Source organism: Thunnus thynnus, chromosome 3, assembly GCF_963924715.1.
Source record: "Thunnus thynnus chromosome 3, fThuThy2.1, whole genome shotgun sequence".
Taxonomy (NCBI): Eukaryota; Metazoa; Chordata; class Actinopteri; order Scombriformes; family Scombridae; genus Thunnus; species Thunnus thynnus.
Genome location: NC_089519.1, coordinates 24,957,270 through 24,979,427, shown reverse-complemented (window position 1 = coordinate 24,979,427; position 22,158 = coordinate 24,957,270). Strand labels below are relative to the sequence as shown.

The 22,158-nt window shown below is 41.1% G+C and overlaps 1 protein-coding gene across 3 annotated transcripts in view; it reads left to right on the top strand.

Annotated features, from left to right (window-relative positions):
* Nucleotides 1–9,157: 9,157 nt before the first annotated feature.
* The window catches only part of znf827 (zinc finger protein 827), a 69,584-nt gene continuing 56,583 nt past the window's right edge, over nt 9,158–22,158 (top strand). For 2 of the 3 annotated variants that reach the window (XM_067584955.1, XM_067584954.1), the window contains exon 1: nt 9,159–13,318. In XM_067584955.1, coding sequence (XP_067441056.1) covers nt 13,276–13,318 — 43 coding nt within the window. In that variant the 5' untranslated portion in view covers nt 9,159–13,275. Of the gene's footprint in view, nt 13,319–22,158 lie in introns of all 3 variants that reach the window. The other variant, XM_067584953.1, reaches the window with a different exon arrangement.

Below are 22,158 nucleotides of genomic sequence, written 5' to 3'. Positions count from 1 at the left end.
TTGAAGTACAGTATTCAGATCCTAAACCTGTGCAAGTAATAGCACTAGCTGTAGTGGGACATATTTTAAAAAAAAAATTAAACATAATAGATTTTTAAAATCCCCTTCAGACGTGTTTTAAGACATATACTATAAAATACTCTGTGTTGACTGACAATTTGTGTCTGATGTGTTTTTTTCCACAAAAAGTTCAACAAACATGTTAAAACATCTTAAAATTACACATTATACTCTTCCTCATTGAAAAACCTCATCACGCTTTAATAAGTTGCATACTGGACCAAATTAATTGTGATGTCACAAATCATGCTCATAGGTACCTGCTTAAAGCTCACATTTAAGATGAGCACAGAGAAACTTTCTCCCTTCAGCAGATGAATGTGAAAACAGCCTTCGTCTCTGCACAGTTAAGGTCAAACATCCAAGCGATGTAGTAATAAGAAAACATATTTCAGAGTAGTGGGAGACTTTAACTCCTATTTAAAAGAAAAAAGGTACCTGGCATTTTTGGGCCCTATAATAAATGTACTTCCTATTCAGAAGTGCGGTTATAATATTTCTATTAACATTCCTGTAGATAAATAGTATTATCTTGATCCTCATGTGTTACATATTTAAGTATTCAAAATCAAACTTTGAACCTTATATTCATCCTATTCATTCAAATGCTTTTTTTTTTTTTTTTTGTAGTATTTTACTAAAATTCTATATTTTTTTATGGGGACAATTGCTGTACCCTCAGCAAGTGTAATTCCTGGAATGCAATGAATCTCACAGACTGACGTACAATATATCTAACAGAATCTGAGTGAAGGCTTTGTCCTCGTGGTTCTGTGCAATGCAGAGTTTTCAAAGAGCAAGCTGTCGGCTGGTGCTGAACTTGTAGCTGGTTACCAGATTTACAGTTGTGGGTTGTGGTCCAATCTGTCAACAAGGAAGGAGAGCAATATCTGGATCGTAGTTCACACTGTAAGTACAGTAACTTGTTCTTCTTGGTATCAGTCTGTTTGTCCTGACATGAAGAGGACCTCATATTTTCTTTTCCTGATATGCATATCGACTAATAAGCCTAACATTAATTGACAAACACCCATTATTTCTCATTTGTAGGATTTTTTGCTTAATCTAGTTCCTGTGACAGAAATTATTATAATATTCCTTATACACACTAACCTTGATTGGATTTATACTCTGTGACACTCAAAAGCGAGTTTAGTGACCTTATTGCACAATATTTTTTATTTTGTATAATTATTACTCTAATAATAGTGTTCTATGGTAGTGTGATATGGTTATATTGCAGGACCTCTGTACTGATGTGTAATTTTTAAATAATTTATAGGTTTACTATAATAACTTTATGTATTGGTAGTTAAATTTAAGCACCATTGTGGTTTTTAATATCGTTTCATTATTTTATTATGCTATGTCTGTGCTGTGTTGTAAAGGATAAGAAAAAAAAATCTAACATCTGATAAAACTGTGGTTGCTGGGTGCATGACCCAAGCACTGCACAGCTTGGGAGTTACATGAAAAATGGTGTAGGGGGGAAATAGGGAAGAAATGGTGAGGTGAAAGATAGAAGAGGATAGAGGGAGGGAGGATGTGCCAGTACGTGTTAACAGAGACAGAGAGGTTGAGAGAAATAGAGAGAGAAAGATAGAGAGAGAGAGAGAGAGAGAGAGTGGGGGGGGGTTGTGAGAGGTGGAATCATAAAGTACTTCTTGTGTGTCTAGACAGGTTGCTTGTTAGCAGGGCATGGCTAGCCCTGTGGAGGCTAGAGGTTAATTTGGTATCTGCTGCTGTGTTAAACTAAGGTCAGTACTACAAGTCCTTAAGTCATAAACAAGAGTGGTTAAGAGCCATGTATACACCTAGGCACCGGTTAATGAATATTCAGTGAAGATTTTTTTTCTCCTTGTCCCCTGTTCCCTTCGTCCATGCTTGCTTTGAAGGAAATTTTGGAAACAAACCAATAAAAAAATAAATAAATAAAAAAAACCCCAAAAAACAACAGTTTATCTCTGTGGCCTTCACAAATGACCTCTATGCACTTTCATTCATTTCAATACACGGCCTTAGTTGTAATATAAAGTGGCTTTTTGCTATTTAAAATGTGGCACACTCATTATGCAGTTCTGTCCCTGAATGCACCAAATGTAGTAACTACCCATCATTTGAATGATTAGTACAATGAAACCAATAATAATAATTATGTGACATTTTTTTCTATGTCATCAAGTTTGTGGTTAAAATAAAAATTTTCACTTTTGATGTAAATGTTTTAGTATGCAGCTCGGTAACTGGGCAGGTGATGAGAAAATATGCTCAAACTGATCTCTCACAGGCAGATCGTGGTATCCAAGGGTCCTGAGATAAGTGTGTTTTGCTCGTAACCTACAGAAAATCCATGAACGGTAGATAATAATTCAGCTGAAATGGGGGTTAATTGTAAACAATGACACTGTGGTCTAAAATCATCACATCCCATTTTTCCACAGATTACATGTCAATGATGGGCACACATTCTGCAGCCTATACATTACTTAGAATTAAAGTGCGTAGGAGTACAGCTATAAAATGCCAAGCCCTTTTTACATTCCCTGAAATAGCAGTTAAATACATAGACATTAGTAGGTATTGCTTTTGCTTCTAGTTTCTCACCAGTCTAATGGCTGCCAGTCAGCATTTGAAATTTACTATTTAACAATAACCTATAGAAGCTTTAGACTCTTCATATTTTTATCTCTGGTAATTAGGCGGATTTATTTTTATACAAATTGATTTCCAGTGAAGATTAGTTTGCAACATCACTGTTTTCCTCAGACTCACTTAAATATCATGATGCTGCTACTGAAGCCAGTTGTGTTGTCTGTATAGATGCACCTGTCATAATGATTGCCTTCCTTTCAGTCACTTAAAACACATGTTTTTATGTACATGATTTTCCTGTGTTGTGTGCAACTGCTTTCATTTTTTTTAATCATAATTCTGTAGCAGAAATTAGCATCAGCACGTTTTATTGTTTGTAATGCAGTTTTATTCTAGTGTCTGATTTTGGTTTCATTGTTTTCTTAATTTCAGTTTAAATTCTGTGGACTACAACACTTTTTGATTGACTGAAACGATTGATCAATTATCAAAATGATTGCTTTTTATTAATACTAATTAATTTTCTGTTGATCAACTATTTGATTACTACTAATCTTTGCAGCTGTAATTAAAATTAAATATTAAACATTAAACATTTTAATATATGATAGTAATTATAATAATCAGTATTGTGTCAGTATAGTTATTGGTAACATTTTATCTTCTGTCTGGCTCTTCTACTCAACAGCTCAGCTTGAATTTTAATTTAAAAAACATCTAAATCATCAATATATAGACAAATATTAATTGACTTTTCTTCAAAAATGCTCCGACCATCTAGTATAAGAGTGGTCAGCCAGAGAGCACAAAAGCAGTGCTGTCAATTGATTGACAAATCCCAGCTCCATCTCCAGACCCCTTAACCCCAAGGGGCGGGGTAGTGAAATAGAAAGATTATGGTGACAAGAGATGCTATTGTAGGGGGGAAATGGGGGACTGGACCAAAGGGGACAGGAGCTTGAGGTTAGTGGGAATCAGAAGGGGTGGGGGGGGGTTGGATACATCCCCCTTGTATCCTAAAGCAATATGCAGGATGGGGGCAGAGGTGGGGGTTGGCGGCGCGGGATGAGGAGAAAGTCTAGACTGCATTGACCCTTCTGAAGCCGGGTTTTCTCTTCAGGTCAAGCTTGATATGGAGAAGATAATGGAAAAGCTTGGGGGAGTTTTCAAATAAAAAAACAGATGTGTAGACAGAGTGTCCCTGTTCTTGATTCTATGTAATCCTTAACTGTATGGAGGTAATAGCTTGGAAGTGAAGTGGGAAACCTTTCTTCCATCAACAAGGGGCCAGGAAACCTCAGCTGCATGGCTTGATGCTTGCATTTGTTGCCTTTGTAGCAGGTTGTTTTAGATGGCTGATTTGTTCAAAGCTCTTGTGACTCTTTCCAAGCTTGCCTTCTATTCATGTAACTATACAAAACAGCAAAGGTGCATCAAAACAGGTGAGAGACCCTCTCCTCCACTATGCATCCACTATAAGAGTTCTGATTCTCTTTTGCCGTAGCTGCTAACTGTAGAGTAAGGAATGATCATTCAGAAGCTGTGGTGATTTACCCACAAGGTGCAACATGTGTCCCTGTGCTTTGAGTTTTGCTCCTTATTATTTCTGTGCCAATGACACATCGCCCAACTTCCATTTAATGACTCAGCTGTGAGCAGTGACAGTTGACAGTGGTTGGCTGGCCTGGGGGGCCTCATGCTGAGGGAAGGGGGTGGCGCGAGGCAAACGAGGTGGGATGTAATCACTCCCTGTAATTTGGAGAAAATCCACTGAGCTGCTCACAGTCAAGATGAAAGCCCTCCTCTTGTTCCGTCTCTCTACTACCACTGAGCTCCACTGCTTGCAAAAGTCTGACAAGAGAGGTTCAGAGAACCGATTCTGCCTGGTTGGTGTCCCCCAGGGGTTAGTCCTGGGACTATCTCAAATCAGCTACAGCCCTGGAGTTCTTTCCCTAAGGAGTGGTACCGCAGGCAGACAGTCAGACTGCCCATCCTGTGCTGTATGGCCCAGGCGCAGCCAGCCAGCATACAACTCTCCTGAGATTCTCCTCAGTGGAAAGAGAGCTCAGTGGAGCTTATGCTGAGGGCTCTGCTTGTATCTGCCTGTCTGTCTTTCTGTCTGACAACCTCCCATGTCATCTTATCCTCTCCCACTTCACTTTAATATCTCAATCTGAGCCGAGGAGGGAATGGATTTTAAAGCTTTGCATCCAAGGTTCCTTTTTGTCACATTAGGGAAGAAAAAAAGAGCATTATAAAACACTTAAAATAAACTCTTGTCAGCAAGATGACAAGCATGTGTGGATACGTTTTCTTTGAAGCATCCTGTCATAAAAATAATTATGTGGATACAAACTAATTATCACATTTTGTTAACCTCAGCATACTATATTGTCTAGACTGTCCAAATGACAGCCAATTTCACAAGAAAATTTGGCTCAAGCCATGAGCAAATCGCCCAGTTTGACCAGTTTGTCATTCGACACTATCCTACCAAGTTGTCAAAGAGACACTGTAGTGGTTTTGCTTGATAGATGGTGAATGGTGCTTATACAAGGAGCCACTCCAGTGCGCCCATAAATATGCATCGTGACATTTGGAACAAAGCCACTCGTCCTCTCTTTCCTGATGAGCTCTGCCTGCATGCTATAACATATTGCCATACTGTCACACCTTGTGTTTCATAGCCAATCTCTCTGTTCATCAACTTGGCAGATAACCTCTAGATGCTGACAGATGATATGGAGGATGGCATTAGGACTCTATTGTATGCAAAACCAGGAAGTGAATTTCCAACAGTGATTCTGCTTATACAAGTAATTAATAATTCATCCTTGTTATTTTGTGATGTATATGATGTATGGTTATATGAATATTTAACAAGAAGGTTACACAGAATTTGTAGGATCCTGTTCTCCAGACAGCTTGGAAAAAGTCAATCAAATTTCTCTATTGATTAACAAGAGGTCAGAGGTGAAGGCATGCTCTCACATTCACAGACTTTAGTCTGTTAAGGCGAGTGCAGAAGAATGCTCCCTGTTCTCACTGTAGCATTAAGAACATAGCTGGCCTCTTTCTCCAAACACCTCATTGCTTTAGAAAGGAATAAATATCCAAGACAGCCAGGAGCAGTTCCTTTCAAATCCCACACACACGCATATCTCTCTCTCCTCCATGTCTCTCTCTCTGTCATTTGACCAGCAGTGCTTCCTGCCACTGAGGACCTGTGACTCAACAGCCAGAATACAACGTTCTCTTGCCCACCCTCTTGAATATTCATAGAAATAAGAGGAATGAAGCTCAGACCCATCCATCTTGTATCCATCCGCATTTATATAAAAAATGAAGTGTATGTGTGTGTTAAAGGGAGGGGGGGATACAAGCTAGTACTAGCAAAATTTTAAACGGGTGCTGTGGGAGAGGGGGGCTGTTTTACACTAATTTCTTTATCCCTTTCACAGGAGTGCCATGTTACAAGAGAATTCCTGAGGCGAGCCAATGGCCCGATAAATCTGCCGGAGCCTCTCTCTCAATTTGTCTCCGTGGAATGTCAGCTGGCAAGCGCCCAGACACTGAGAACCTCTTTTCACAATGCGCCAATCTAACAGACGAGATCCCATGTTGGAGCTACAGCACAAGGACTGGCATGGATAAATTGCCACGTGCCTTATCTAGGTCTCTTTATGTCTAACTGTCTGAGGTCTTGCTCCTCACGCGGCCTCCGAAGGCCACTTCCTCCCAGACCTGGCGGTTAACCTGAACGGCTGAGTAGGTGACATTGACAAAATGCAGATGTCACCAAAGAGGAACCTGTGATATCACACAGATGCTGTGTCAACCCGTCTTACTCCATATGACCCGCAGTGTGAACAGAAATCGTCCTGTTTGGTGTCGTTCATCACTGTGCGGCGCAGTCTCCCACATAGCTCGGTCCAGGTGGTGGAATGGCAGAGTGGGAGAACAGACCATGTTTGTGTGAAGATGCAACAACTATCTCTCTCTCTCTTTTTTTTCTTTCTTTCTCTCTCATTCCCTCCCCCCTTCCCACCCCCCCCTCCTCAAACAGACTGCTGTAGCACTCTTTGTACTCTATTTAAAGGTTGTAGGTTAGCAAACAACAAGATGCCATCCCACCTGTACCCCTAAATGAGTCATGAGCCATGAATGAATTCATCCATTTATTTATGTACAGTATTGCAGGAAAAATACATACATACATACACGGAAAGATAAGAGTATAGAGGTGTTCTTTCCCGATCAAGATATCAAGTTTTAATCACTTATCATGTTATTTAGCTTAAATTAAGGTTTTATTCATACTATTGTTAAGGTTGCCTTATTTTCTTACAGGCCAGTAGCACATTTTAGAATGGAATTAAGTTTATGTTATATATAATTCAGTAATGACTTATAAAATGCATAGAGACACAGATAATATCTTCTAGTTACATTGCAGTACAATTAGATAATGACCAAGCATATCTGTTGAATCACAATATGGTAATCTGAGCACACTATAAGATCTTTCTGTAAAACACATAATATGTAAAAAAAAACAAACTACACAAAACACAAACTACAGAATGATGCAGAACAATATAGAAAAACAAAATCAATACCACCCCATCCGCTACAAGTCTGAAAATTCAACACAGCCAAGCACACAAGCGTATTTAAGGGGTTCATGTTACTGCATGACAGTTGGCATGACTGTAAAAAAAAGGCATGTGCCAAGTGGAGCTGCCAATGCTCAGCATGGCTGGTTTTAATATTTTAATGTGTTTCATTACAACAGTATGGGCCAGATAGCCTTTCTGACGTCCAGACAATTGTCTGCAAATGAACAAGATTACATGACAAGCCCTGAATGACAGAGCTACCCACTGCTGCCTACCCTAGCCACTTATCTGATGGTAGCCTAGCAACAGATCCCTGACCTGGCTTTGACCTCCACCCGATAAGGTCAACACCTGAAGGCTCTCCCATTGGAGGGCTGGCTGAGAGAGAGGTGGAGCTTGGGGATGTAGGGAGACAAAGGACTCACAGAGCAAGGGCAGCCTCCTCTGCATACAGTTCCCTGCTCCCTGCTGACAAAAAAATGTTGTTGCCAGACCTCTTTGCTAGGGTTCGTTATACCTGTGTGTGTGTGTGTGTGTGTGTGTGTGTGTGTGTCAGAGGCAAGCCAATCATAAAAGACTGGTCAAAAAAAATACGAAAGCATTTGCTCATACAATATCCCCCTTAGCCAATTCAGACAGCAGTGCCTTATCTTACACAGGGTCAAAAATGTTTTTCCCCCCCACAACCCAGCATCAATGAGAGGAAAAACAGCAGCTCTAACTGTTCATAATGAAAACTATTGTGGTGACAAATAGAAGAGACACATTATGAAAGAGGTGCTGAATGTGAAATTAATCGACCAGAGCAGCCCACCCTGATAGACATCCCCACTTCCTTCTCTATCATTTATTTGTGTGCACACACAGTGATATGGAAGTTAATCCAAATTATGATAGTGGCAATATCCTATTAGACCATGGCAATAAAATCAAGCTGAGACTGGTAACACATTACAGATATCAGAACATGTGCAGCACGCTCCATTACAATATGAAGTGACATTAATCAGTCGGGGTCCTCTTACACACACATAGAGGCATAAAACAAACATGCAAATCATACACACAGACATGCACAAAAGAACATGCATTTGAGTGCTGAAGTGCTCTTTTCAGTTGATATTATTTTAAGCTGTAAAACAGAATTTATCACTGGCCTTTTGCAAAATAAATTCAGACATATTGTAAAGAGAAAAAAAAAGATAGTCAAGTAGCCCAGGGCAGAGAGGTGGATAAATGAATAGCTGTTCATAACACTTTTGTAATTGTTTTTGCTCACCCAGCTTCTGGAATAAAAAAGTGATTTAGAGGCAGGTGGCAGACGGTGTTACTGTCCTAGTGCTTTGTGACTTTCTGGGGGAAGAAATGTACTGTAAACTGCTTGAATTGATAAAAGAGCACATTGTTTTAAGAACTGTATTTGCTGGGAGGGGTGGGGGGGTTGTTGATCAGCTCACTCAGTTTTGCATTACACAGGGCAGAGTTTTACATCTCTCCCTTTCTGATGGGCATATTCACCAAGCTTGTGGCACTGCAGGGATGATTATTCAGCCTGTCAGGTTTGGCACTGCAAGCTAAAATAACTCTTGTGCCTGAGTCGAAAGACCTTCACTTTCCTCCAGGGCCTTTTGCAAGACCTCTGCCCCAGTTCACCCAGGGCAACCTAGGCTCCTCCTCTGTGTATACGCAAATGTGTGCATGTGTGTGTTTGTACTGTCTCCTTACTGTGGGGAAACTGTTGAAGGTCAAAGGGCAGGAAGTTGGCCACCTGCCTCTGTCACACTAGTAAAAGTAGAAGAGCAGAGAGAGGAAGCGGTAGCAGGAAAGAGAGAAAGTATGAGTAAACGCAGTGTGTGTGCGTGCTTTTCTTTGACAGTTAGATTTACAAGAGGGTCACAGAAATCCTTAAAAAAGTCACATCCTCTTAAATCTCTCACACTTTCTGATGGTTTTTTCTCAGTTTGTATTTTGTTGACCTTTGTTAAACTTAGTTTATCTGTTATGCAGAGTTTATGCTTCATTAAAGGAAGCGACTGATATAGGCTTTTGTGCTCTCCAGGACCAACGCTGAATAACCTGGTACAGGGATCTCTCCATTGGTATTTGCTAGAGGCGACAAGCCTTCTCGCTCCCTGCATAAATGTGCCAACCGAGGGCGAGAGCATAGAAGGCCAGAGGGCAAAAAGGGAGTGAACCACCTGCTTCTGTCACACTGTCAGGATGAAGGCGGATGAGTGCAAATAGGGTGAAGTGTGTGTGTGTATGTGTAGGGGTTGGGTTGGGGATATTGTGTAGGAGGGGGACAGGTGGTACGCCGGACAGCACTGGCACAAGCCTCCCCAGGATTTATCACTCAGCGACAGTCACGGCTGGGCAGGGGACAGATGTTTCTGTTTACCCCAGGGCAACATCTGACTGGCCGAGCCTAACGTTAGCCCAACCAGTCTAGCCCGCACAGGACAGAGCCTGGGAGGATAGAGAGAGAGAGAGAGAGAGAGAGAGAGATAGAGAGAGAGAGGGAGAAAAAGAGACAGAGGAAAAGAGAAGGAACTGGAGGATGTTCAGTTTGCCCCCAAGCCACATAAGCAAGTTAGCTCATTTCTCTCTGGTTTGCTCCATCCTCCACTGAAGCACCTGAAACTCATTTAGCCCCTGCTAACTGTTGTGCCACTATAGGGAACCATTTTAATAAGTAGTAATAATGCCGACTCACAATAAGAGCTACTGTCAAAGCGGAGAATCTGTGCCAGTTATTGGGAAGTGAAACAAAACAATCCTAATTGACCTTGTGTATATTCTACATTAGAAAAGTATTCACAAATGCACAACGCTTATTGTGGTGTTATTTAAGGACCATTCAGTAAAACCCTTTTCCCATTAGTGTATGTGTGTTACAGCAGGGAAATCTGAGAGCTGTCACCGGTAATATAGCTGGCGCACACATCCCCGGAGCAATGAGGAATGACCTTTAGGTTCAACCCTGAGTGAGGTCATGTCAGTGTTGCCATGGCTACTATCTAGCAGACTGTACCGTTGCCAGCATTACCTCAGCTGCCTGGCATTGTCGGGGTCAGAGAACAGGCTGTGACCTCCCCATGGTGACCAAACTCAACTGGGAACAAAAACACCACCAAGACAAACACAACTAGTCTAGCTTATTTGCTATTAATGAGCATGTTTATGGCACTGATGATGCAGAAGTTTTGATTTCTATGTTGATTTATGACTTGAATAAGTTAGCCCTGGTAAATTGAGTTTGATATCACAAAGAGTTTGCTATCATTAATTGCCAGTAATGTGGTGTAATAAGCTAAGGATGGAGACACACACAATAACGCTGAGCACTGATTAAGTCATGCAGCATGAGGAAGCTTAAAAAACAATTTCATCTGCCAAAGGATTGTTCACTCAAAATTTGTAATCACAAACATCACTCTCGCAAATCTAGAAACCCACAGAACAGAGACACTTATCTGTGATTTCATCAAGATGTCAGAGCTGATGCATTAGACTGACTCAGTGGAATCATGGAAATAATTGTTAATACATATACATCGTGCTACATTTAGACATGGTAACTGATGCGAACCAGAAAATGCACTTACACACACAAAATCACTTGTATGATCTTTAAGTCCCCTTTTCCATCTTTTACAACTCATTCTCAGTTTGTCTGTACTCTGGTTTAACCTCACAAGCATATATATTTATATATATGTACAACAAACTCTCTAATAACTCTTTGTCAGAGTTGAATGTTATACAAACAGAAGTATAGCATATCCCGGGGTATATGTACTGTAAGTGGATATCTTGAAATTGAGTACTTTTTCCCTGAGGTAGTTAAAGAAATCATGTAGAGGTCTTGCCATATGCATATTTTGTACTGTCCACAAAAATACAATGTGCAAGATACAAATAAACCAAAAATAATCTGACCTTTTTCTTGTAGCTGCTCACCACTCTCTGGTCAGAGCACCTGCGCGTAGACTGTCCACCTGCAGGTGCAGGTGAGACACACAGCTGTCTACACACAGAGACACACTCACACAAGCCTATTAAAATTGTAATGTAAACCATTGTATTATTCAGTATCACAACCCAACATTATCCTCTCCACAAATGAAAAACCTAATAGGATGTCTTAATCACTTCGTGCAGGAGATGCAATAATATATAACTCTTTTCTATTTGTGGAGCATGTTTGTCCACTCTCCTCCTGATAGGCCCCATTTAATCATGTTGTTCTGTTTCCTAATTAGCAGAAATGCAAAGTGTCTTTGTCACCTGTGGACAGCCAAGAGGGCTAATTTGGGCTTTTCACTAATTGCCACGGTAACGAGCCTCCTGCGCCTCCGCTGGGGGTGGGTGGAAGGCATGGCAGGAGGAGGACTGGAGGATGGAAGGATGGAGGGATGAAGACACAGCTCTCCTCACACACGGCCGAGGTGTGAAAGAACGCGGCAGGCCAACAGAACGCAGCCTGGAGGAGTCCAACAGCAGGGAGTGGGGGACAGCCTGCGCTGTGAAAAAGCCCCAACACCCAGCTGAGAGGGAGGAGGATTCAGCTCTGGCCAGTTTTGGACTCTAAACTTTGATGAGGAGATGACTACATTGGGTTGGATAATTATTGGACATTTTTCTGACACTGACACCAGTTATTGCCCCCATCTGATTTAATACTGGTTCCCACTTCCCACACGATGTACCTTGTAACTGTTCTTTTAATAGACAAATTCTAGGTATAACTCAGCAGGCAGTTTTTAAATTAGCAGCCTGACATGTATGAAGCCTGCATGTGAGAAAAGGGGGTAGGAGGAGGTGATTACAAAAATAAACCAAATTATGTGATGATGATAATTAGGGTTATTTTTTTTTAAAGAAGTAGTTAATCTATAAGTCAAAGTTGCAGATTTTAGTTTTAGTAAAATGCAACTTTTATATAGTTTAAAAATCATTATAAGTGTGTAGCCTAGTAAAGGCTTTGCTTGTTAAAAAGTGTGCATATGTGTATAATAAGCCAAAAAATGTCTACATCTTTGTATAAGAACACCTTGGGTGCACTTAAATAGTAATAATATACTAAATAGTCCAAAGTACTTCTTCTGTAGTATTACATTTAATCTCAGTACATAGCAGCATAGGTTTATTGTATAAATACTTCCACTCCTCCAGTCAGTAATAGCCCAATAATATTCATTTTAAGCATCAAAATTTTACCATGCTGCTGTAGGGGTGCTAATTTCTAATTATCATAAAGATTAGTGGTATTACTGGTCGCTAATTAACGCTAAATTCATGTTAAAAACATGTCACTGTTTTATGTATTTTGACGGCGGTCATAATTAAGATGTACATTCATACATTTTACATTTGCATTTGTTATTATCGTTACCTTTAATATTATTATCATGAGAAAAAAATTAAACAGATTCCGTGAATGTAATTTGACTCCATCAATATGGTGTCTCTGCTGAATTATGCCTCTTCGCTTTTTTTTTTTTTTTTCTAATACATTTTCTTTTCAAGCAATACACCCTGAAAGCTTGGGGGCACCTTGTCCGTACGCTGCTCTCGGGGGCGAGCTCCTCGAGTGTGTGCGTGCGCGCAAAAGAGCGTGTTTGAGTGTGTGAGAGCGTGTGAATGTGTGTGAGTGACTGCGTGTGTGTGTGTGTTGTGTGTGTGTGAGTGTGAGTGTGCGTGCGTGCGTGTGTGCGCGCGTGTGTCTGCTCTGCTGTTGCTGCCCTTTGATCCCTGCATTAGTGTTAGTTAGGGGCTCGGAGACACACTTGCACCGAGAGCAGCCATAGTCAAGACACGGCAACAACAACAGCGGCACCTCCTCCGCCTGTGTTCCCATTCCCCAACAATACACTTTAAACCGAGCAAAGCCAGGTGCACGACCAAGTCCCTGCCATCACTGGCGCCTCCAGTCTCAATGGGAAAAACCTTTTTTCTTCTTATCCCTAAACAAGGACGAGAATGTGATTAAAAACGGGGGAAAATGCCAAGGAGGAAGCAGGAGCAACCCAAGCGCCTGCCTTCACGTAAGTCGTTCACTCGATTTGTGCAATTTTAACGGCTCTCCGTGTGTTTTGCGCAGTAGTTTAGGGTTAAAGAGGTGAAACAGACAAAAGACTCGGCGTAGGTTATTTCTCCCTTTTTAGGTCCGAGCGAGGCAGCCATGTTGTTGGCGATGGGTAACGTTAGCCAGGCAGTGAGTGGATAAATGATACGTGGCTTTTTATTAAGAGTATAATCGATAAAGGTCCGGTTCCGCTAAAGGTTGCGGTCAGTTGGCATATGTGTCGGTTGTGTGTGTGTGTGAGGAATAACGGCCGAGCGGTTTTCGGTAATGTGTCCGCCTCTGCTTGGTCGCTTTTCGGGTAGAAAGGGGAGGATCTGGGAGTCTGGCCGCAATAAAATGAAGGGTCAGTCGGATCAGACAAGCCAGACTCTGGCTACCCATACCCTGGTGTTCCTAGTTAGCAATAGCGCTATCTAGCAACGCTCGGTAAACTTCATTTCCTCGGCGATAAACGTGTAACTTTCGCCTCATAGTTTTTGCTGGTCCAAATCGCCTATCCGAATTTGTTCGCGCTTGTTTGTCGTCGACTTTAAAAAAGTATGGAGAGATTTTCTCCCCCCCACCACACCACCACCACCACCCCCCCGCTTTAAGCCAATGTATTTTTTCTACCCCTCCCAGTCTGCATGCAGGCTATGTCAGAGCCATGGTCGGTCACCTGAAGTTCAGGGTTTTTCCCCCCTTCCCTTTGCAGCCATTCATTGCAGACAGACTACGATCAATAACGCGGTTAGAGAAGGGAAACGACACTAATGCTCCAACTAAGGTTAACGTCGTGCCGCAGCAGTCATCTATTATAATTCCCCTGTAGTTGATTTTGGTTGGAGGTTGGTTTACTTTCGTACATTTGACCCACCGTATCTTGGATGTTCGTATTGTGCCTTTATCAGTCCAGATAATGAAAAGCTGCAGTAACACACTCTGACCACTAGAGGATTGCAGATGGTAGTGGGCAATGAAAACGATTATTAAAGGAGTTGTCCGAGAGTGACATTTTTTTCCTCTCTCTCTCTCTCTTTCTCTCTTGGACATTTCTGCTCAATACATGCGTAAGCAAACAGCTCAATTAGTCATATTGGTATGCAAATGCAATGAATAATTGAGTGATTCATCTTTAAGTCAACTGGCGGCTTGATACATTTATCTTATGACACTACCTTCTTTATTTCTTAAATGTCAGACCATGCCAGCTGTTCAGCATAACCAGCCATGATGAAAAGACACTTAAAGTTGCTTCTTTTGCTCAGTTTACTGACATGTATTTTTTTCTTTTTAAAGTGTTGGTGAGGAGGAAAGTGTGAGCTCCTGTACCTGTCACAGTTTAACATGTCTGACACAAATGCACATGCACATGAGTAATTCTTTGTACAGTAGCTTCACACAATATTTTGTTTTTCACTGTTAATATTCACCGATCTACCTCTCAGGTGTTTGACCTAGGGTTGAACTTGGGAAATTGCAGCGGTTGGCTGGGAGGCATAGAGGTGGAGACTGGGTGACGGTGGGTGCAGTGGCTGACTGTGAGTGTATCTGTGTGTGTGTGTGTGTGTGTGTGTGTGACTGAGTGATAGAGAGATATTTGGACAGTCCTCACTGATATGCTACATAAGGAGTATATAAACCACATGTTTAGACTGCACAGAGCGGGGTCAGGATAGGCTTCTTTTAGGGCGCTTGTCTGCTCAACGTTTTTTTTTCCTCATCATTTAGCAAAATCTGTGACTTAAGAAGTGTGTTGAGTGTTCTGTGAAATCATGAAATGTTGGCAGTTGTAGGTTATTCGAGTACATAAAACAAGGTGTTTTTTCCCTACATCTCTCTTCTCGGTTAGTGGTTTTCATCCACTTAATTTTAAATGACCTCTGTAAACAGTATCGCACACTGATACTTTGATAAGCTGTGCATTTTTCTTCCAAGTTAAAAAAAAAAAAAAAAAAGTGTCTAGTCTTGGTCAAATGAAGTGACTCATTGTGTAGGATTTTATGACATGCGTCCCTGTTAACAGGGACACATGTGTATTAATAGTTTTTTATTTTGGTGATATGAGTCAGTATTCTCCAAATGTAACAAAAAATGAAATAATGTTTTTGTGGAGCGGACGTAAAAACATGTTTTAGCACTTAGTTACCCACCAAGAGTGATAGCTGTTGTCCATTTAAAACAGCCAAATGTAGCCTGAAGTTGAATTTTCACTACTGGGATTTTTAAAAAAAAAACAAGTTAGTTTCAAATGTTAAAGAGTGATTAGGCTACATCAGTTTGATTATGAATTTTCTTTATCATCAGAAAAGTGGCGGACTGAATAAATGTAAGATCCGACAATGAAAATGCATGAGGTTCCTGATTTTGGACAACTTGTGTTTCAAAAGCTGCCCAGTTTTAGGGTGAAAGATGTATTTGGCAGAGCGTCATCATTATGCAGTTTGGATCAGTCAAACATGAAGTCCAATATTTTCTTTTTCTCATCTTTTGGGCACAAAGACCAAAGTAAGCCCGTGTCAACCTTTCAATTAAGCCGCTTCGTAATTGGCCTGTAGCAAAAATACTCTTCACCCACGTTTCTGAAATCATGTAGTCCTGTGTAGGCACTGTACTGAAGCACTGCTGTGCCTGTGTTCCTGGGTTTAAATGAAAGCCTTTTCTGATTTAGGAGTTGTTTCCCTCTTCAGTCAACAAACTGTCACCGAAAAAGTATGAATTTGTCAGAAGCTTTTTGCGCTTTGTTTTGGATCTTCCCACTCTAGAATGGAAGTGTCACCTCATGCCATTCGCTGTCAGTCTGTGTGTTTTCATTATTCAGCCAACAACACCCTGGTGGTGTACCAGCCAACAAGCACAATATCGAGCTTCAAATCTCTTCATCTGTGGTGAAAAAGGGCAAGCTAATACACTGGCTTTAATGCTGGAGGTGCTTTATCTTTGCACAGACCCAGATATATGGGTTGTGTAGCCCAGTGTGCACTATTCTATTGTCTGTGGCACAGCTTGTGAGAGGAGACTATTCTTTAAGTGTGTGTGCACGGCATGCGCATGCGAAAGTGAACACACAGCCCTTGTGTGTGTGTGTGTGTGTGTGTGTGGTAGTGGTGGTGGTGGTGGTAGGGAGGGGAGGGGGGTACATAAGCTGGCTATGGAGGTCACAGTACAGTATGGCGCCTTCACTCTGACAAGTAAACATGACCTTTGGTGCCACAATGAAAACTGACATTCTTTATGACCTTGCAGTGTGTTATTGTTTATGTAATTTTGTTTCCTCATTACTGGCTATTAAAAGTTATGGTTAGTTAGGCTCATAAGATCTAATGTTTTGTGTCTTTTGAATTTCTGATTTTTACAAAAATCAACATGGACTTCACTACTCAGTACTGTTTCTGGCATACTGTATGCCAAAATTTACATATTACAGGCTATGTTGTCATTAGATCAAACAAGTGCCCTTAACATCTCACAACCCGTCGTCGTTCCCTGTCCTGAAAGTCTTATAATGGAAGTGGGTGAGTATGCTAAAAATGTAGACTGAGTGAGAGTCCATATTATAAAAGGCACAACCTTAAGTGCATTGGGAGGAACACTTGTATGCTGCGTCCTCCTCCGCTGGTTATCTACATTTGAAATGGAGAGATGTTGAACATTTCTACACAGAATCCAGCTCCCCTTCGTCAGCCAATAGCTGACTGACTGGGTGGCTCTCTACCTTACCGTAATGGCGGGTCACTGGCTCCCGTCCACTTGCTATGATTATAATGACCTTGGTGGGGCTGGGGCTTGAAAACATTGGATTAAGGGGAAAGGAAAATGAGAGGAGGTTTCCATTTCGCTCTTGGCATAAAATTTGTGGGGAATTTCTGCCAAGAATCCCCCACCTCACCACCACAGCCACGTCCCCCCCCTCAAGTTGATGGGGCTTGGGTGCTCAGCCGGTGTCGGCCAAGTGGAGCTCAAGCGAATAATGATACACAGGCTTTAACTTAGAAATGAATTTAAGGGCAGGGGAAAGGTGGTGGATGCCTCACTCACCATATACTGTCGTAGAGAGCTTAGAAACCTGCTTTCAGTGAACATTCGTATTCATTGGCCGAACCGGACCTGGCCTTTTGTGTTTTTACGTGATAGTATCTGAAAACACTGAGGCTGATGTGAATTAAGAGCTAGTTCTGTAAGGTTTAATGGGCCTGGTTTGAAAAAGAATTTAAGCTTCAAGCTTTGAATCAGTACTTTAACATAATTGTTAGCCTCATTTACCTCTTTGAAGAACTGAGAAGACACATATTCAGCTGAGTGGTTTATCATCATTTCAGTAATAAGTTTCAGAGTTCATTCAACTTAAAAATAAATGTTTCTCAAGAATCAAAGCTCTCAATGAGACTGTCTTATCTAAGAATAATGTGAAATAAGAGTTTTCTCAAAATAACTTCCTTCACGTTTCCGTTTAATAATTCTTTTGATGTAATGTGCCTTTTTTTATTTCACGCAGTACATTATAATATCGCTATAGAACTAGGCTAATGCCTGATATCGTTAATTGATTGACTGAATACTGATGCAGATTTTTGTGGTAGTAAGTAAAAAATATCATTCCTACAATTTCCTCTCTCCCCATCCTGCACCTTTGTATTCATCCAGGCAAAGTTTATCATTTGGGACCTACTGAGCACAGCTCAACCAAAAGAAACAAACTTATATTTTAAAACAGGGGGTCAAGTACCTTGTTCAATACAACATTGCCGGTAGTTGCTGAAGGAGATGACTCACTCTATCCAGATTTCTGCTGCCTATCCAGAAAATCTAACTGTGGAATTTCTAGTCATAAGGCTACTTACAGAGGCCACCATAAACTAGCACAGGTAATATAGCATTAATGTAGGAAATCCCCTTCACTGACAAACTGTATAACTCATAGTAGTCATATCCACTTTGTATTTTAATACCCCCTCTAGAGAGTATTAGTGATTGATTATTTCCACAAGTCGTTGCGTCGGCAAAGTGAGATTAATGCACAATACGGGACAATGAGGATGAAGATGTTCAGCTGTGACTGTTGCAGTTGGTAGTTTTTGTCGGAGTGTTTATGGGACGTGTCTTCATACCAGATTGTTTCATACAGAACTTTAGGCTCAGTCCACCAGTGAAGAGCTGCGGTACGTTTTTAGCACAAAACACAAATTCTGAAGTGAAAATTCCACAAGAGAAGTGTGTTGGTTGATGACTGTAATCTAAATAATTTGTTGTTGTTGTTATTGTTGTTGTTATTATTATTATTATTATTATTATTATTATTATTATTATTATTATTATTATTTATCTAGATAAATGTTAATTGAGATAGTATAATGCCTATAAAGTTTTACCAATTTTTCTCCTAATTTTATATATTCAAAATAAAGGCTGATATTGACTAAGTTGTGGCCCTTATTTTGTCTTATAAACTATATATTTTCTTCATTAAGAAATGTTTAAGGTCACTTGAAGGATCTCTTAGTAGTTAATAATTTAGTAACACAAACACCTTTTCAGCAGAAGAGCTGATAAAGTGCTCATATGCGCACTTAAGAGCCTAGTTGTGTCGATCCTAGAAGTCTAAAGTAGCTGCCTAAAGTTTGTAAGCTACTTACTTCACTGCAAAACGACAAAAAAGTGACAAAGAAAAATAATGTGCTGCTTTAAGCTTTGACAATTTTTAATATATTTATTTGATTGTATCATTGTGTACCATAATACTGTATAAGTACTGTGTCAATTTGACATTTAGAAGGTTTCATTTACTCAGACTTTTCAGACTTTTGACCAAAAGTTGCCTCTGAATGCTCGATCAGATTCTTGGTGTAGTTTACTTGTTCTTTAATCTATTGCCTGATTTAAAACGCAACACTGTCATGTAGGCATATAACAGTGATGCATGTGTGTTTTTGTTATTTTTTCAGGAATAATCAAGAGATAAATATATTTATACTCAGCAAAGGATGGTTTCAAGAAAGTAATTTGGTACACTTATTAAACTTTTAAAATACTTCTTTCTTTCCTTTCTTTTTGTGGTTTTTGTGGTTTTACTACTCTGTGGAAGATTGATAAAACAAACTATTGCGCTTTACACCACAATTTAGTTCTAATCATAATATAAAAAACTTAAACTTAAAATGTCAGCTTTTTTTTTTTTTTTTTTAAAGATTACTTTTTTTGGCATTTTGCCTTTATTTGAGAGTTAGTATAGTGAGACAGGAAACAAGGGAAGACAGAGGGGTGTGACATGCTGCAAGGGTCCCCCGGCCAGGAATCAAACTGTGGACATTGCGGTTATATGGTATGCGTCTTTAACCATTAGGCCACCAGGGCACCCAAACTGTCACTTTTTAAAATGTTGAATCCCACATGAAAACATCTATGAATACCGAGTCAACTTGTTCAGCATCTTGTTCTTGTCCATCTTGTTCAGCATAATTGCATGTAAGTTGAAATTCACAGTGGAAATATAACGTTTTCCTCAGATGTCTGTTACCTAATAATTTCATAGTGCCTTCTCTTCACCAGAGAATCCTTTGCAGCACAGTAGTTGTCCTAATACCTCCAGTACAGTACCTGCCTGTCTGCCTGGTCTCAATCAGAACCCCCTCTGTGTGGAATGGAAGTGCCTCAGCCTTGGTAACGATTTTTCCCGTGTTGACAAGTCACAACATGGAGATCTACAGCTCGGAGAGCAGCCCTTTGGCTACGCAGAGCCCTGCTTGCACTGAGTAATAGCAATCTCACAGGAGTAGCAGGCTTTCAGCTGGCAGCAGTTCATACGGAACAGCTCGCCGGTGCAGCTGGGAAAGACAGAGCAGAGTGGAGAGGGAGAGAGGAGCTGGTGGTGGTAGCAACGGAGATGGAGGGAGGGAGGAAGTGGAGAGGAAGAGCTGTTAAGAGCTTTGGGCGGTTTCTCTGTTGTTGTACCACACAAGTGCATCCAGGCCCTGCAGGACAAGCCTTTAACAGGCATGAGGGATGGAGAGCATGAGAGAAGAGGAGGAGGAGGAGGAGGAGGAGGAGGAGGAGGCGGCAGCGGCGGCGGTGGTGGAGGAGGAGGTGGTGGTCTAGGGAGCTGAAGCCGGCCAGTCGTGCCAGACGCCCGCTCTAAACAGGGATGTGATTTATTGTTGGACTCTGTCTCACGTTTCACTCCTAGAAAGACACTAAAATTACATTGTAGAGAAATAAAGAACTTCCTCAATCATCTTAGAAGAAAGACCCATCGCCTGTGGGCTGTGAAGAAATTTGGAGCATGTGGAGCATGTTTAACTAGCGCATGAAATAGGAAAGTTTTTGGCTTATGATGGCATTGGATTTTATTTTTTTGGCTATGGATTCTGCTTTGATCATTGCATTTTGACTGTTCCTGCAAACTTACTGCTCTAGCATATTTTACATCAACTGTCCATAAAGCTGCTTTTTTAAAATGTAATTCTGTGTAAGCCATCAGTGTATGTATATTTGGCTAGGGGGCTTAAAATGGCTTCTGGCCAACACGTTGATCTTTGTCGCCCTCGCTGAATGCACTCTGCACGGCGCAGTGCTATGAGATGACCTCACTTCCTGTGTGGGTAGAAGAGGGCAGGAGGCCTCTTACACACACATGTACACAGACATTCTCTCTTTCAAGCGCGGCCTGGCTCTAGTTAGCCTTTAGTGCACTAGCCAGGCTAACCCCTCTCTCCTCTTGGTGTGGAAGTGTTTCCACATTGCACATTTAGGCAGTCAAGAGCAAGGCACAGACTAATGTCTTTAACTAGCCAGGCTAACAGCTGTGTGTCTGCAGCTTTTTGGGACATAGGATCAGTTTAATAGGGAGATTAAAAGTACAGAGGAGGAGGAGGGGGGTGGGGGGGGGGGGGGGGGGGGGGGGCTGTTGCAGACACAGGATAGTAGAACCATAAGGCAGTGACAGCTCTCTAGGGAAACAATATATCACCTCTAAAAGGAGAGTGGAAGTGTTTGGCTGCGGGACAAAAAATCCAGAGAAGTTAAAATCAGCGATGTGATGTCATTTTTGAGAAAGCCATTGTCAGTGCAGTATGAGGTTATTTATGATGCTGGAAATGCAGGTGACTGTCTTGACTCATTGTGTGTTGTAAAGAAGGCCTCCTCATTTGCATAATGTAGCCGTGCATCTCCTAGCGCATTAAAAGAACGACGTAACGCAGGTCGCATCCTTTGATTGTTTACTAAGGGCATTTGGTCGCTTGATTTTGCCCTTGTGATGCTAATGAGATTAGCTAATCGCTGCCAATTTGAACTTGAAATTGAACATATTAACTCTCAACAGTTAAGTATGTATATAAATAAATACAAAACACTATTAACACATTTACATAACAAATTCACATGTTAAATAAAACCTAACCCAACTACAATAATTTAGCACTAAATAACAGTTACAGTACTAATAACTACAGCAAAATAAATGTTGAGTCGGGATCAGTAATTGTCTCCCTAACGCCTGGGCCACCGTGGTGCCGAGCAAAACTCGGGAGAGACTCTGCAGTCAGACGTTTCTCTGTTCTCGAGTGGCTGAGATTGTTACTAAAATGAAAATAGCTGGTCCACCTTAAATTTCAGTCCACCTTAGGTGAGCCTGGTCAGGTTAGTCTAACCCATTGTCGCTGACCCCCTTCACTTAAATCAGCAGGTGGCAAGCAAGACACGGGAACCTGGCTTGGATCTTGACGAGTTGTAGCATTTATTCACTGACAAATATCCTAAACTGTACACACACTGCACTGCTACATTCACAGCTTTTCTCCAGTCGCCAGCATCACCATCACACAC